Source organism: Cnephaeus nilssonii (genome assembly GCF_951640355.1).
Source record: "Cnephaeus nilssonii genome assembly, chromosome: 17".
Classification (NCBI taxonomy): Eukaryota; Metazoa; Chordata; class Mammalia; order Chiroptera; family Vespertilionidae; genus Cnephaeus; species Cnephaeus nilssonii.
The window spans coordinates 2,263,490-2,278,762 of record NC_137088.1 but is presented as its reverse complement, the minus strand read 5'-3'; the positions used below and the strand labels follow the sequence as shown (position 1 = coordinate 2,278,762).

The 15,273-nt window shown below is 65.7% G+C and overlaps 1 protein-coding gene across 1 annotated transcript in view; it reads left to right on the top strand.

The window, feature by feature from the left end:
* Positions 1-15,273, top strand: part of CACNA2D2 (calcium voltage-gated channel auxiliary subunit alpha2delta 2) — a 107,743-nt gene that overhangs the window by 76,587 nt on the left and 15,883 nt on the right. The window contains 3 exon segments of the mRNA XM_079794857.1: positions 4,816-4,875; positions 9,420-9,464; positions 12,529-12,670. Coding sequence (XP_079650983.1) covers positions 4,816-4,875; positions 9,420-9,464; positions 12,529-12,670 — 247 coding nt within the window.

Here is a 15,273-nt window from a genome sequence, read left to right as displayed (position 1 = left end):
CCAGTGCTCCCTGACCCCTGCGCCCGTCACCCAGTGCAACCAAAGAAAGACCCCGCTCCCCGCCCCCCGCTGCCCCAGGACAGAAGACAGTGGGGCCGGGGGCTCTCTCCTCCTGCCCTCCACCCCCAGCCGGGCCAGCCCCCCATCGAGCACATCCCAGTGTCCCACTCCCTCTCCCCCTGAGGTTGGGCCTAATCAGAGCTAATCAGAAAATTATGAGCTGCCTGATTACTGATTAGGTTCCTAATGTTAATAGAGTCGAGAAGGACCCGCTCAGGCAGTGTTTTAGGGAGAAGTATAAAAATAACATCACGGGAAGGGGCATGGCGGCTGGAGGGGCTCCGCCGTCCTCGCAGACGGGGGCTCGGCTCTGCTTCCTGTGGAAATGCATCTCCTAGCCGAGGGGCCTCCTAGCAGCGAGTGTCCCCAGGCAGCTCTTACCTCCGCGGCCTCGGCAGGCCCGAGCTCAGCACTGGGACTGGATTGCCGTGGGAGCGAGGCGGGTGTAAAGAAGAGCTCACTGCCCGGCCGGCGTGGCTCGGGGGCTGAGCGTCGACCTAGGAACCAGGAGGTCACGGTTCCATTCCCGGTCAGGGCACAGGCCTGGGTGCGGGCCGGATCCCCAGTGCGGGGGGTGCAGGAGGCAGCCGATCTATGATTCTCTCTCATCATTGATGCTTCTCTCTCTCTCCCTCTCCTTTCTTCTCTGAAATTTTATATGTGTGTGTGTGTGTGTGTGTGTGTGTGTGTATGACCTTGGAGGGCAGGAGGGCAAGGCCAGGTGCCAGTTGTGCCCAGGAGGCTCTGGTGTTGGTGGTGCACTTGACAGGAAGGCAAAGCCCCTGGCATCTCCATCTCCTGCCACGCGCGAGTCCTGGGTCCTGGGCAGCACTCGGCCATGCCGATGCCCTTCTCCCCACCCCTCGGAGCCCAGCACAATGGGAGATGGGGACAGGAGCTGCCCTCAGGCCGTGGGGAGTGAGGCTGTCCCCACAAAGCTCTGAGCACGTCGGATGGTAGTGGTCAAGGTGGCCACCCTCAGGGAGCAGGCCCTGTGCCGTGCAACGCCCACGGGCCACAGGCTGTGCAAGGACAGGGCCGAGTGGGGTCCCCTGGTCCCTGACTGTGGATGGACCTGCTTGGAGCAGGCGGGACAGAGGGACAGATGCCCACTCGGGCCAAGGCAGCAGGAAGGAGAGCCGGCAGGGCCGGGACCCCCCGCCCGCCTGCCCGGCTGCCCCGATTGTGGGTCCTGGGGCTCCAGCTCCTTCCTTGCTAAGCTGCATCTTGCTTCATTATTATGCAGATATTTTAATTATGCAGATATGTTTTTAGACAGTTTTAAATATGTATATTATTTACTCATTAGACCATAACAGCTCTGGAAATTAGAAATCTGTATTCGGTATCCATCAGAGCACAGTACAGAGCTAACACAGGGCCCGCGGGCAGGGAGGGAAGTGGGCACCCTGGTGCCTACGCCCACCCAGGGCCTGGGCCCAGTGACTCCACGGTTGGGGGTGGGCTCAGAGCAGCATCTGGGAGCCCCGTTACTAACCTCCTCTCCTGGGGGACAGCAAAGGAGCCATCTGGGGCGGGTGAGGGGTCCTGCGGCCAGGCCCCTCCTGCCAGGCCTGGCGCTGCCCGGGGCGTGCGCTGTCCAACACGCTGGTCCACCCACGTTTGCTGCCTCCACTTCCTCACCAGGGCCGGGGCCGTGGCACCTCACCTGGGAAAGGAGGGGCACAGAGGAACCCACCTCTCAGGGGTCTTGCCAGGGGTGGGGTGGGGAGGGCGAGGAAGAGGCCCCGTCTTCCGCCCGTCCTGGGGATTCACTGCGCACTCGCCGTGGGCAGCTCCTGGGGATGGGAACAAGGGGGCTGCCGGGAACCTACCGCTCTGAGTGGGTCCAGTTTACACACAGACACTCGCGCAGGGAGCCACTCGCTCAAGTCAGGCAGGATTTGAACCCAGGCCCGTGCTCCAAGGCCCCAGGGTCCAGGCTCTGACCCCCGACCCCGGGGGCTCCTCAGGCCTGCCCGTGGGTGGTCCCAGCCCTCCCCCCTCCACCCGCCCCCCCCCCCCCGGTCTCATCCTCACGCCTGACCGGACACAGGCAGCCACACTGCCCACCCCAGGCCATTCAGATGCCCAGCCGGTCCCCCCGCACCACCAGGCCTGTGTGCTTAGCAGTTTGCCCGCGTGCGGCGCCCGGGGACGGGCTGATTGATCTGTAACACCGAGAAAATAATAATGGCCTGATCGTTCCGAGGATTAAACGTAATCCTTTCGCTGCGGCTATTGCAACTGTTATTCACGAGTCAGCGGCTGACCCCCGCCTCTGAGCCTGAGGGGCCCCGAGAATTCAGGGAGGCTGGGTGCTGGGGCCCTCCCCCTGGGCTCCCCTCCCTGGGCCAGGGAGCCCGAGTGGCTGCAGCCTCGTGTCCTGGGCCTGTGAATCCCGGCCACAGAGCTGAGCCCTGGGGCGGCCAGGAAGAGGGGCAGCGATTGCTCCAGGCTCCCTCCCTCCTCACGCGTCACCCCTCATCCAGGCCAGGGGCCGAGCTGTGTCACAGGTGCTCCGTCAACAGTCACATGACCAGTGGTGTTAACCATGCGTGTCACCACGCCACACGGTCACGTCCTCTGCAGAAGGGCACCACAGGTTTGCGCACGAGGGGCCTCACCGGTCCTGGGGTGCGCTTTAGGAGGAAGGGAGGCCCCGGATGGAGAGGGGGGCAGGAGGTGGGCACACGTGGGCCCCTGGGGCCTCAAGGCAGCTTTGTCTCTTTTTTCTCTCCTTGATTCTAGAGAGAGAGGAAGGCAGAGGAGAGAGAGAAAGAGAAACGTCCATCGGTTGCCTCCCGCACATGCCCTGACCGGGGGTCGAGTCTGAGGACTTTCGGTGCATAGAACGACACTCTGACCACTGAGCCACACCAGCCAGGGCGAAAGCTTTGCCTTTTATATGCAGAGCCACGGGGGGCTGCTGAGGATTTGGGGGCTGGGGGCGGCCACATGCTCAGATCCACATTTTAAAGGCTCCAGGTGCCATGAGGAGGTAAATGTCAAAGGGCAAGAGAGGACGCAGGGGCCTGAGGGAGCACAGAGCCTGGGGGGGGGGGGGGCATCCTGTCCACAGGTGCTGTGAGTGATATCAAAAGTGGGGTGTAGGGGGCAGAGCTCCAAGGTGGGCTCCTTCCAAGTGCGGTGGTGTGAGCTCCCGTGGGCCTGGGCGTCACCCCAGGAGGGTGTCCAGGAACTCAGGAGGGGCCAAAATTGGAGGCAAGACATGGGACGTACCTGGGAGTAGAGAGGCTGTATAAGGGGGGGGGCACCCAGGCAGAGCCCCCCCAGGCAGAGCCCACCCAGGCAGGCACTGCAGTGATGGGCAAGCAGAGGACAGAACCTGCAAACAAGGCCGGTGAGGGAGCAGGAGAGGAGGGTGGAGGCCAGGAGGGGCTCAGCATTGGGAAGTGAAGGGTTTGACTCCAGGAGGGATTTTTCTGCTCTGTCTCCGGACCCCCAGGCTCCCAGCCCTCCCAGCATGCAGTCAGTGCAGGCTCCACCCCTAAGGAGCCCACCATGCCCCCACACACTGTCCCTGCTGGGAGGGAGGGGCAGCTGGCCGCCTTGTCCTGACCCGTTTCCCCCTCGTGCGCAGCTGCAGGTGTTACAGCATCTCCCCTGCAGGGCCCGCGCCCTGAGCACCAAGGCCGTGGCTCTCTGAGTCGGCCGGAGGCCAGGAGCCAGGACGTCGCCACTCTACCCATGGGATGGGACGGGGTCCTGGTAGCTGCTCCGTCCCTCACGGGCATGTGGGCCTATGGAGTGTGCCTTCTGACCTTGGTCCTGGGCAGGGCAAAGGCAGCGGTGAGGGCCAGGCGTGGGGCCCCAGCGCGACCCAGACCCACTCTGTGACCTGGGGCGGGCTGCTCACCATCTTCATACCTGGGCATCCTTTTCTTATTGATTTCAGAGAGGAAGGAAGAGGGAGAGAGATAGAAATATCAATGATGAGAGAGAGTCATTGATCGGCTGCCTCCTGCAGCATGTGTCCTTGACAGGAATCGAACCCGGGACCTTTCAGTCCTCAGGCTGACGCGCTATCCACTGAGCCAAACCGGCTAGGGCTGGGCATCCTCTTCTGAGGAGGACATGCCATCACGTTGTGAACAGTGACCGGTACATGTATGTCGCTGGCCTCGGGGAGGGCTTGGCATGCAGTAGGGACGGGCTCATGGTGACCGTCGTCAGCAGGACTTCGCTTAGCTCCATGGCGGCCCTGGAGAGCTGTCTTCAGGAGCCTGAGACTTCCTGGGGGCGGGACCTCAGGGTCTGAGCACCTCCCCCGGGAAGCCCTCCCTGATGTCCCAAGTTCCCACGGCGCTGAGCACCTCAGCTATTCCTGCCCTGGTCGTCCTGCCCGGCGGCGTGTCTGTCCTCCCCTCTGGACCGTGAGAGGGCAGGGCTGGCGCTGCCATATCCCCACACGTCAGCAGGGTGTGGTGCCTGGCATGCTGGGTAACAAGGGGTGGGTGGGCGGACATCCGGCCGTGCTCACAGGCAGAGGCCTCGAGGGAGGCGGCTGCAGGAACCAGCCCCACACGAAGGGCCAGGCGCCTCTGGGCAGAAGGCGTGGTGAGCCGGGCTGGGAGGGGCTCAGGAAGCCAGAGCCGGGGCAGGGTGGGGGGCTGGCTGGGCAGAGGTGGGCGATGGGCGGAGGCGCGTGAGGGCGGCACCTGCCCCTCGGGCGTTTCACGCTGGGCTGGGAGGGCCTCCTTGGCCTCTGACCTCCCTGTGCTCTGTCCGCAGAGACTGGCCGATGCCGCAGAGACCTTCCAGAAAGCCCACCGCTGGCAGGACAACATCAAGGTGAGAACTGCGCCCGCCCGGCCCCGCACCTGCCCCTCCCCCCAACCAGGCGCCGCCGGAGGACTCGCTGCCTGCACTCGGGGTCACAGGCCCCGTGCAACCCCACACGGCCACGTGCTTCTCTGGGCTTCCGTGTCCCCGCGTGACGAGGGACCGGCTGGCACGGCGGCGGCCTGTCAGCTCGGACGTGGTGCTGAAAGGGGCGTCCACCGGCCAAGCCATGAGGTGCCCGGTCGGTGGCAGGGTGGGCGCAGCTGTGGGCACGCAGCCCCCGGGCCCGGCTGCTCCTGGCCTGAGATGTCGCTCCAGCGGTGGGTGTGGCCACAGGCCCGGCGGGGCCCAGCCCGGATCCCGGTGCTCACAGTGCCCTCCCCAGCCCATCAGCCCTCCTGTCTGTCTGTCCCGGCCTCGGGTGGAGCTGGAGTCACCCCTCCACAGATGCAGGGTCAGGTCCTGGTCTTCCCGGCAACCGGGCTGCAAGGCGCTCATCAGGCTGATGACGGCCCATCAGCCGACACGCCGCCAGCCCGCCGGGGCTGCCAGGGGAACTGGCCGCCGCTGCAGGTGGGGACTGGCCAGGCCGAGGGAGAGGTGGACGCTTGAGGCTGCAGAAGGCACACACCCCCTCCTGGCACCGTGTCCTTCCCAATGACCTTCAGGTGTCAAACTCTGGCCCTTTAGGAAAGCCTTCCGTGGGCCTGTCCGTGGGCCTGTCCATGGGCCTGTCCGTGTGCCTGGCTGGCTGCCTGGCTGGGTGCCCTGTGGACAGCATGACCAGGAGCCGCTGGGACTCGGTCTTCTCGCCTCTGAAATGGGGAGGATGGCACCCGGCAGTTCTGGGCACAGATGCTTGGCCCACGGGGGCCAAAGTGGAACCCACTGCACGATCAGCAGCACACAGTAGGTCTGCACATAGACTCTGGGAAACGGACAATGGGGTCCCCTTACCCACACACACACACACTCTACCACCCCCAGCCTGGGGACGTGGGGTCCTGGAGTCTCCAGGGTCAGAGCTGAGACAGGAGAGGGAGGGGGAGATGTCTGGCCAGGAAGCCCCCCGCCTCGTCCCAGGTCATGACCTCACACCCTTGGCCATGACAGGCAGGGAGCCTGTAGTCACAGCCTTGGACGCCTGAGCAACCAGGGCCTCGTTAGCAGGCAGCACCCCCGTGGCCCACTCACTGCCAGGCAGCAGGTGCTCTGGTGCGTAACGCTGAGGGCAGATGGCCGCGGCCCGCCTGGCGGACACTGCGCCATCATTATCCGCCGTCTACCCCGCCAGCAGGAAGGAGCTGGGCCAGGGCATGGGTGGGGGAGGCGGGGGAGGCCACCCCAGGCCCTCAGTGCCAACACCAGGACCCGTGGGAGACCAGCCCTGCCCTGGGAGTCGCATGGAGGACGCAGTCCTACCCCCGGGAGTCCGACGGGGAAGGCAGCTGACCTCGGATTGTCTGATGAGAGAGGCGGTTCTGCAGCCGGGCCCAGCTCGGGGCGCCGGCTGGACGGACAGGTGGCCTCCTGGCCTGAGGTCCGCCCCGCCATCAGGCTGGCTGCCTGCCTTGCCGAGCGGCGACAGACGGCTCTCCCAGAAAACAGTCCCCGTGGCCGTGCCGAGCTGGCGGTGAGCCAGGCAGGGAGGCCGGGCGCCCTCACGGCGAGGCGGGTCGCTGGCCCGGGCCCTGCACAGAGGCCTGGCGGACGGGCGGCAGTCAGGTCTGGCCAGGCCATGGCTCCCGCCCTCCAGGCACCGCATTGCTATTCCCCAGGCCCCCCCTGCTCACATCCTCACCCTGGTCCCCACCTGCCAACCCCCCTCGGGCCCTCTCGGGCTCAGCGCCAGCTAAGGAGTGTGTGTCAGCTGTCGGCACCGGGGCACGTGGGCCCACAGCCTGCCCTCACGTGTCACTGTGTACAGAATCCACGTCGGGGGGGGGGAGGGTGAGTTCAGAGGGGGGATTCCCTCACCCGTGCCCAGTCTGAGCAAAATGGCCCATTGAATGCCAGGAAACAGAGGGGGCAGGGGGACCAGACTTTAAAGACGCCCCTTTCACCCCAACCAGAGGGTTTCTGGCACACCAGTTCCCTCCCAGGGCTGTGAGGTTGCAAACATAAGGGGGGCCCCAGGGGGTAGGGGTGGCCCTTCCCCCTGGGGAGGCCCAGCTCCCTGTCCCCTGAGCCGCCTCAGAGGAGGGGACATCATCCTGATTATAAGTGGGAACCCTGACCCCCAGGTTAGGCCTCCCTGGGGCTACAGGATTTGGCGGTGAGATGGGGTGACACCTGGGAGTCCTCCTGGGGCCCCTGGGGTCTGCACTCACTGCCCAGGATCCCAGAGCTCACACGTGCAGGTCAAGTTCAAGGCCAGCACCCTGGCGCCCCATGCTGCCACACCCCCTGCGCCACGTCACAGCAACCACAGCTGTGTTTCCGTGTACTTGCACACGTGTGGCCTTGCCCGCCACTACCCTCCACCAGGGAAGGGCATGGGCTGGCCTCCATGGCGGGGGAGCTGGGGAGAGTCCCATCCACGTGCACCAGGCCTGGGCACAAGGGCCGCGCGCAGGCTCCCGAGCCTCACCCGCGTCCGCCGGGGCTGGGTCCTCCTGCGACACGTTCCCCGGGCCCTGATCCACCAGCATGTGATCCTCCGCTGCAACCAGGAATCCGGACAGAGAGAAAGGGAGCCTGGAGCAGCGGGGGGGGGGGGCGGGGGGGGGCGGGGACGTCCATGCCCGGGGGCTCCGGGGACAGAGGGGCCGGCGGCCTGCGAGGGAGCCTGGGAGCCTGGAGGCCTGCGTGACGGCCCAGCCGCCCTTTCCCGTCCCTGCGGAAGGTCCCCCTGAAGCCGGTGGGTGAAGCCCCCGCCGCGCGGCCTGTGTTCTCTCCGAGGGAAAGAGCGCCAGAGCCGAGTGTACGGCCCCTTTCAGATAACACGTCACATTTTCATCGCCGGCAAGTGTGCGGAATTGGTATTTTTCCCCCTCGGTTTAATGGGTTTGTGTGTTCAGGAGCGATCTTCATCAACCGAAACTCCTTATTGTGTTTGATGGAATGTCAGCTTTCATTACGCACTCAGGGCCGGAGCCGGCGCCCTGGAGCTGGTGGGTGGGCGGGGGAGGGGGGAGTGTTGAGGGGGCGGGTGGAGATGTTCGGGAACGGGGGTTGAACTGGGGTTCGAACTCTCTCTGCCCCGGTGCCCTCGTGTGTATGGCCGGGTCCCAGGGCTGTTGGGAGGCCCCGTGATTCCGCGAGTGCAAAGCGCTAGGCAGAGCCGACGCCTCAGACTGCAACCAGCAGGCCCGGTCCTCCCTGCATCGGAGGCTGTGGTCTTGCCCGAGATGCCGGGCGGGGAGTCAGGGTCCCAGACGCCTGCACGGTGCCTGCGGGTCCAGCCAGTCCCCTGCACCCCCAGACCATTGGTGGGGAGCACCTCACGGCTCTTCCCCACCACAAGCCCTCCAGCCGTGGCCTCAGACAGCACCTGGCCGTCACCAAGGCCAAGCCCCTCCCGGGAGCAGGAGGAGCCTGAGCTCAGAGGGAGCAGTGCAGGCCTGAGGTCACACAGCACTGGGCCCAGCCAGGCCCGGGTCAGGGGCGGCCACCCAGGAGCCAGTGCTGGCGCTGTGTTTGCTGTGTTACAGCCACACCCTTGGGGTACACTGGGTCATCACCCCCACTTTCAGATCACCCAGAAACAGGCTCCCGGCCACCGGGTGGCTGCAGGTTCCACTGTACAAAACAGGGCTGAGGGGCGCGGGGGAGGGGAAGGGGGCGGAGGGGCGCGGGGGAGGGGGCTGCGGGGCGTGGGGGAGGGGGCCGGGACACTGGCCTCTCCCAGGTGCTGGCCCTGCTGCCCATCAGGGCGGGGGAGGGTGGTCCTCCTCCGCGGGTGGCATCGGTGGCACCAGATTCACCTCCTGGCGGCCTCTCCCAGCCACCTCGGTCCTGATTAAAGATCATTAGACATGAAATTAGCCCGTTGGTGTCCCGGGCCTCCCGGGCGGCCGGTGATTATGACGTGCAGATGGCCGAGAAGCCGGGCGCCGGGCGGGGCGGCTGGCAGCGGGGCGGGCGCTGGGCCGGGCTGTGTTCCCTCCCCCGCCTGTTGTGTAAACCTCCTGCGTTTCACAACAAATCACAGATAATTAATAAGTACATGCCGTAATGAGCAGGCTTTCTAATCGGAGAAATTGGGAGACGCGGTGTGGAGTCATTCTTCTCCCTCAGCCGGGCTCAGCTGGGCTCGGCTCCCTCGCTCCTCCTGGTGGTGCCTCGCCCGGGTCTGCGCAGCCAGGCGGGCCCTGGCTCTGTCCCCCAGGGGGGCCGCGGGGAGGGACCTGGTCCTGGCATCAGATCTGAGGACCGTCCCCGTCTCCTGGGGGAGGGGCATTGCCAGCCTGAGTCCCCCCCCCCCCCGCCTCCCTGGATGGCAGTTCCGGGTGCAGGAATGTGGGGGGTCGTTCCAGGCCTTGGGGCGGGGGTCCCGGCGGCACCTCAGGAGGCCTTGAGCCGCGGTTGTTGAGGCCTCTCTCCCCCGCCAGGAGGAAGACATCGTGTACTACGACGCCAAGGCGGACGCGGAGCTGGTAAGTGGCCCCTGTGCTGGGGGAGGGGCGGCCGCCGCGGCCACACGCCTCTCTGGGCCAGTGGCCTCGGCTGGGAAGTGAGGGTGGGACTCAGCACCCTGGGATTCTGAGCTCGAGCCTGCAGGGGAGTGGAGGCTCAGACCCCCACCCTGCACCTTCCACAGCAAACCCCTGGAGGCCGGACCGCCAGGGCGGTGTCTGTGGCCTGAAGGGTGGCGGGCCAGGTCCTCCCGTGGGTCAGCTCAGGTGCCAGAACTGAGGGGCCTGGAGTGCATTTGGGAGGGCCTCCTGGAGGAGGCGGGCGGGGCCGAGAAGCAGGAGGCAGGTGCGTTGGGGTGAGTGCACCCCTTCGCTGCGGTGAGGGGAACAGCAGCTCGGTGGGCGGGGCACCCCCCGCCTGGCCCCGGAGCAGGTGAGCGGCGCTTGGCCCTGCGCTCAGTGGGACTCCCCAGCTGCGGAGGCAGCCCAGGTCCGTGCCTGCTCTTCAGATGACGGGCACCTTAGGGTGGGAGGGGCCGACAAAGGAGACAAGAGTGTTAAGGGGGGCCTAGCCAGTGTCGCTCAGTGGATAGAGCGTCAGCCTGCGGACTGAAGGGTCCCGGGTTCGATTCCGGTCAAGGGCACGTACCTCGTACCTCAGTTGCAAGCTCGGTCCCTGGTCCCAGTCGGGGCGTGTGGGGGAGGCAGCCACTCAATGCGTCTCTCTCACATCCACGTTTCTCTCTCTCTCTCTGACTCTCCCCTCCCTTCCACTCTCTCTAAAAGCCAATGGGAAGAAAAGAAAAAGAAAATAAAAGTCAATGGGGAACATCCTCACGTGAGGATTGAAAAAACACGTGTTGAGGGCAGAGCGCGTGGAATAGACAGTGTTTGGTCGACTGTCGAGGCCAGGTCCGGCTGCCTGCCTTTCGGAACAGGTGTCACAGCCGCTCAGTCCCTGGGGTCCCCCCTGTGCTGGCTCGTGCAGGACACCCCAAGTCCTGGCTTCCTCTCCCAGGCCTGTTGGCCTGAGGGGTGTCCTTCGGGAGCAGGAGGTGTCCAGTGACACCCAGGGGTGAGCGGCAGGAAGGGTCCCTGCAGGGGGTCGCTGGTGCCAGGCTGGCCCGGGGGAGCCTTCAGCACAGGCAGGGGGGGGTGGGGGACTAAAGCAGGTGTGCTTCCCCCTTGGCTGAGCCTCCGTGGCGGCGCCCAGAGAAGCTGCTAAAATTAAAGCTGGAATCTGAAATTCAAATGAAGAGCGAACCTTTAATTAGACCCTGAGTCTGGCTGCGCACCCCCTCGGCAGCGGGCTGTGATTTTAGCAATCAGCGCATTAAACGTAGACCGGGAGGCCGCCGCTGCCCACCGCACACGCCGCGGGGCGTGGGGGGCACCGAGGCGCCCCTGGGCCAGGGCGGAGCCCCGCTCCCTGCCAGGACCCCCTGCACTGCCTGCTTCCACCCCCGGTGTCTCCGGGACCCCCAGCCCTCTGCACACTTGCTGGGGGGCTGGATGTGGCCCAAGGAGGGAGACCCCCGGGCAGGGCCGGGCTGAGGTCGGGAGCCCGGGAGCCCGGGAGCCGGCCGAGCGTGGCCCTGCTGTGAATTCCGCACGCACACATTTGCCGCCTCCCCGGCTCGAGTTGTTTTGTGTGTGTGTGTTTTTTTCATCTTTGCCAGAGGTACAGTTAGAGATCTTTCTAGACCATTTACTTTTAAATTACCAGCCAGGAGGTGGGGGAGGGGGGAGAAGGAAGGAAAAAGTTCGCCAGCTGATAGCTTATCAGCACGGAATCCAAATGTCACATTAGTTGGGAAGTTGGGCGATTACATTTCCCGGCGCCCTTCATCTGCCGCTGACATTTCGGGGGCTTTCTTCTCCCCAGCCGCCCCCTCCTCCTCGCAGAACGTGAGTGGCTCGCGCCTCTGAGCAGCTGCTCCCCGCTTTCCCCGGCGCCTGGGGCCTGGGGGATGCAGAGCGGGGGTGGGGGGGTGCAGGGAGGGCAGCACATAGCCTGGGTCGTGCAGTACAAAACCCGACCCCTAAAGGGATGAAAAGGGGGTTTGCTGCAGGCCCTCCAGGAGGGCACGGTCCCCTCTCCCCAGACAAGACAGCCCACCCAGCGGCAGGAGCCGGGGTGTGAGGGCCCGGCCGCTGTCCCGACAGCCCGCAGGCAGAGGAGCGAGCCAGCCCTGCCCCGCTGGTCCCGGCCGGGCGGAGCCGTGGGGAGTGTTTGGACGGCTCAGCCGCTCACACAGCTTCCTCCCCGGGCACAAAGCCCCCCAACGCTGCCCTGCCTGCCTGCCTTTTTCCTGTCTCCCCTTCTCTCTCTCCCCACCATCCTCCCTTCCCCCTCGCACACCTGCGCCCGTGCCTGCCCACCCGCCTCGGCTGCACGTCAACACTGTGGCTCAGACCCGCTCCTGCCAGCCTGCGGTGGTGGGCGGGGGCCCACGGCGCATGCCCAGCCTGCCCGGCCGGAGACGTAGTAATTGGCACCTGTCAGAGGCTGCAGCTCATTTTAGAAAGTCAGCGGGGCCCTGCCGTCCCGCTGCCGGCAGGCTGGGTCTCCGTGCCAGCCTCTGCCCAGCCCTCCCCCAGGGCTGCCCACAGCTCAGACCTAGTCACCCCGCTGCAGGGGGTGCCCCCCAGATGGCGCCAGGCCCCTCCCTGCTGCCAGAGGAACTCCATGCCGGGTGGGCAGGGCCCGGTGGGGGTCGCAGAGCCTCCCCAGGGGTGCAGGAGGCGCGTCCGAGGGCAGAGACCTGCAGCCTCGCTCCTCACTGGCTTCTGGGTCCGCCTCCTGTGCTGGGGATTTGGTGGTGGTCTTCAGGGCTGTGGAGAAGGGACCGTTTGGTTTTGGTTTGGGAATTTGGGGGAGATATGGGTGGGGTGAGCAGGGCAGGTGAGAGTCACAGGCCGCCCGAGTGAGGGGACCACACCCCGTGTCTCTCCATCTCTCTCTGTCTCTCTCTGCGATCGTCTGATTCTGAGATGTCCCCACCCCCTGGACCCTGGCCCTCCCCTGCCTGCAGCCTCTCTGACCCCTGACACTGCGGGGGGGGGGGTCCCCCTCTTCCTGCAGGACGACCCTGAGATTGAGGATGTGGAAAGGGGGCCCAAGGTCAGCACCCTGAAGCTGGACTTCGTGGAGGACGCCAACTTCAAGAACAAGGTCAACTACTCGTACACGGCGGTGCAGATCCCCACGGACATCTACAAAGGCTGTGAGTGCAGCGAGGTCGGGGCGCCCCCACACGGGGTCACAGGGGCTCGCCTCTCAGACTCACCCACACGCAGGCAGCAAGCAAGCCGGGCACAGCCTCGCTGAGGCTGCAGAGCACGGAGCCTCGGCCCTGGGCACGGTCTGTGTGCGCGCACGTGCCCCATGCAGGCATGCCCAGGATGGCCCCTCACGCTGGGCCGCCCCACCCTCCCTCGTTCCCTGGCCCCATGAGGAACGATGGAGGGGCTACCTCATCAGGTGGACTCGGGGACACGGGGCGGGGGGTCAGGGAGCAGCTCCCCACACGCAGGAACCCTGTGACAGACACGTCCCTCCTCCCGGGCTTGGGGACGGGAGGGGGGAGGCTGGGCAGAGGGTGGCTGCGTTCCAGGCTCCAGGGAGGGCAGCTTTGCACAATGAGGAAACCAGGCCATTGCAGCTGGAAGGATTTCAGTCAGACATCAGGAGGGACTTACTGGAGGTCTTGGGAGCTGGACGGGGCGGGGCCAAGAGTGGAACACTAGATGGGGAGCTCTAGCAGCAGGACTCAAGGCTCCGGGGTCTCTTGGTTCTGACTTAAATCTGGGGTGACCTACAGGGCACCTCAGGGTCCAGGGTGCCCACTGGGTAGAGGGCCTGGGGACAGAGGTTGTCTCCAGATTGCAGGGCACCCTCAGGGGCCACAGGCCCCGGGCAGCCGGAGGCGGGGGGTGAAGGGGGCCGTCCCGCCCCCCGCAGGTCCCCTGCCCCAGCCAGTGGAGGGGCGCTATCACAGGCAGGCACCCTAATTAAACCAGGAGCACGCCGCCCTCCCAGTCACCCCTCACTGCCCACACAAATTACATTTTACATGTTTTTTATTTACTGTGTCACTTTTAATTAAATCTGTAATCGCCCGCCTGAGGGGGCATGGGCCCCGTTTCCCAACTCAGCGTGATCTGAGGGCGTGCGGGTGGGTGCGGGTGTGTGTGCGTGGGGCCCAGGAGCAGGCTCGGGGGGGGGGGGCTGGAGTGTTTGCACACGTGTGTCTGGCGGTGAATGTGTGTGCACACGTGTAGTCGGGGACAGCTACAGGGCCAGCCCCGCCGGGTCAGGGGTCTTCTCCTGGCCCCTGACCTGAGCCAGGACCACCCTCTGCCGGCAGCTAGGCGAGCTCCCAGGACCATCTGCTCTAAGCCTCTCACTGCAGATGGGGAAACTGAGGCCCTGGCAGGGGGGTGGGGCGGGGGGACTCTCCCAGGACAGACGGGACTGTGTGAAGAGCCTGACTTTATTGTTTTCCTTAAAGAGAAAAATAGAAATTGTTCAACTCACTAAGTTTCTAAATTAGGAACAAGACCATGACATAGTGTTCAATAGGCACAGCCAACGCTAGAAATGTGTTTTGTTTTCCCATTACGGTCAGTTACGGGAAGCTGCGGCCAGCGGGGGGTGAGCGCGGGGGGGGGGGGGGCGCAGACCAGGCACCGCAGAGGCGCCTCTGGGAGGGAGCGGGCGGAGGGAGGAGGGCCCAGGGGGGTGGGAGGTGTGGTGCCGGCTGTGGGCAGAGCGGGCGCGTGTCTTTAACCCCCAGCTCTGCACCTGCTCGCCGGTGTCCGTGTTCGGGGCTGTGCTCTGAGCAGGGCCCTCTCTGGCCTTCCCTGTGGTGGGTCTCTGACGGGCCGTGGGGGGCCTCCCCTAGGGGAGGGCTGAGCGCCCGACTCCGCTGGGTGTTTTAGTCGCACGGGCAGAGACGGGTGCACTGCCCCGTGAGACCGCGGGCCACACACACGGGCACGTTTAGGGCTTCCTGAGGCGGGGGCGGGGGCACTGCTCCGGCCCCCTGAGTCCCTTCCCTGGCGGAGGGGTCAGCAGGCTCTGTGAGTGCACACTGGGGGAGCGGGGGGCACGGGGTGAGGGCTGTGAGGACAGGACCCACTGGAGTCAGCCTGTAGGTGCAGAGTGGGTGCAGGATGACATGTGAGTCCCTGAGCCCCTGGCAGCCATCGGGGTGCTGGGCAGGTCGATTGGGGGGCGAGGGGATCCCACCCGCGGCTGGAAGGACAGCTTAGGTGCAGGTCTGCCTGGTGGGAGTGCGGGCCCTGTGCGCGTGCGTGTGTGTGTGTGTGTGTGCGTGTGTGTGTGTGTGTGTGTGCCGTCTGGGCGGGAGCGGGAGCCTGGCGCAGCCCCTGCCCCTCCGAGAACCCGCCCGCCTGCTCCTGGCCCCGTTGATTAATCACGGAGCTGAGTGGCTTCCAGCTTATCAGGCACCTTAATAGCTGAATAATTCCAGCCCCATCATCGAGCCCTTAATTGCTTTCTTGTGGCTGCAGCCCCGAGTGCATGCTGAGTGGGTGAGCTCCCGGGGGACCCGCCGCCAGCGCGGCAGCACGCTGGATCGGCGTCCGGCCCGCAGCTCCCAGCCACCGGGCGGCCCTCCCCGGGGCCACCGGCCACCGCTGCCCTTCGGTCTGTAGGGCCCGGCGGAAGGGTAGGCTGGGCCGCGGCTCAGGAGGGTGAGGGCCAGGAATTCCTCCTGGAGGAGCTGGTGCAGCCCCGTGGGGAGGGGGAGCCTGGTAGGCAGAGCGGGTGAGGCTTCCTACGTGGGGCACGGGCACGGGTGTC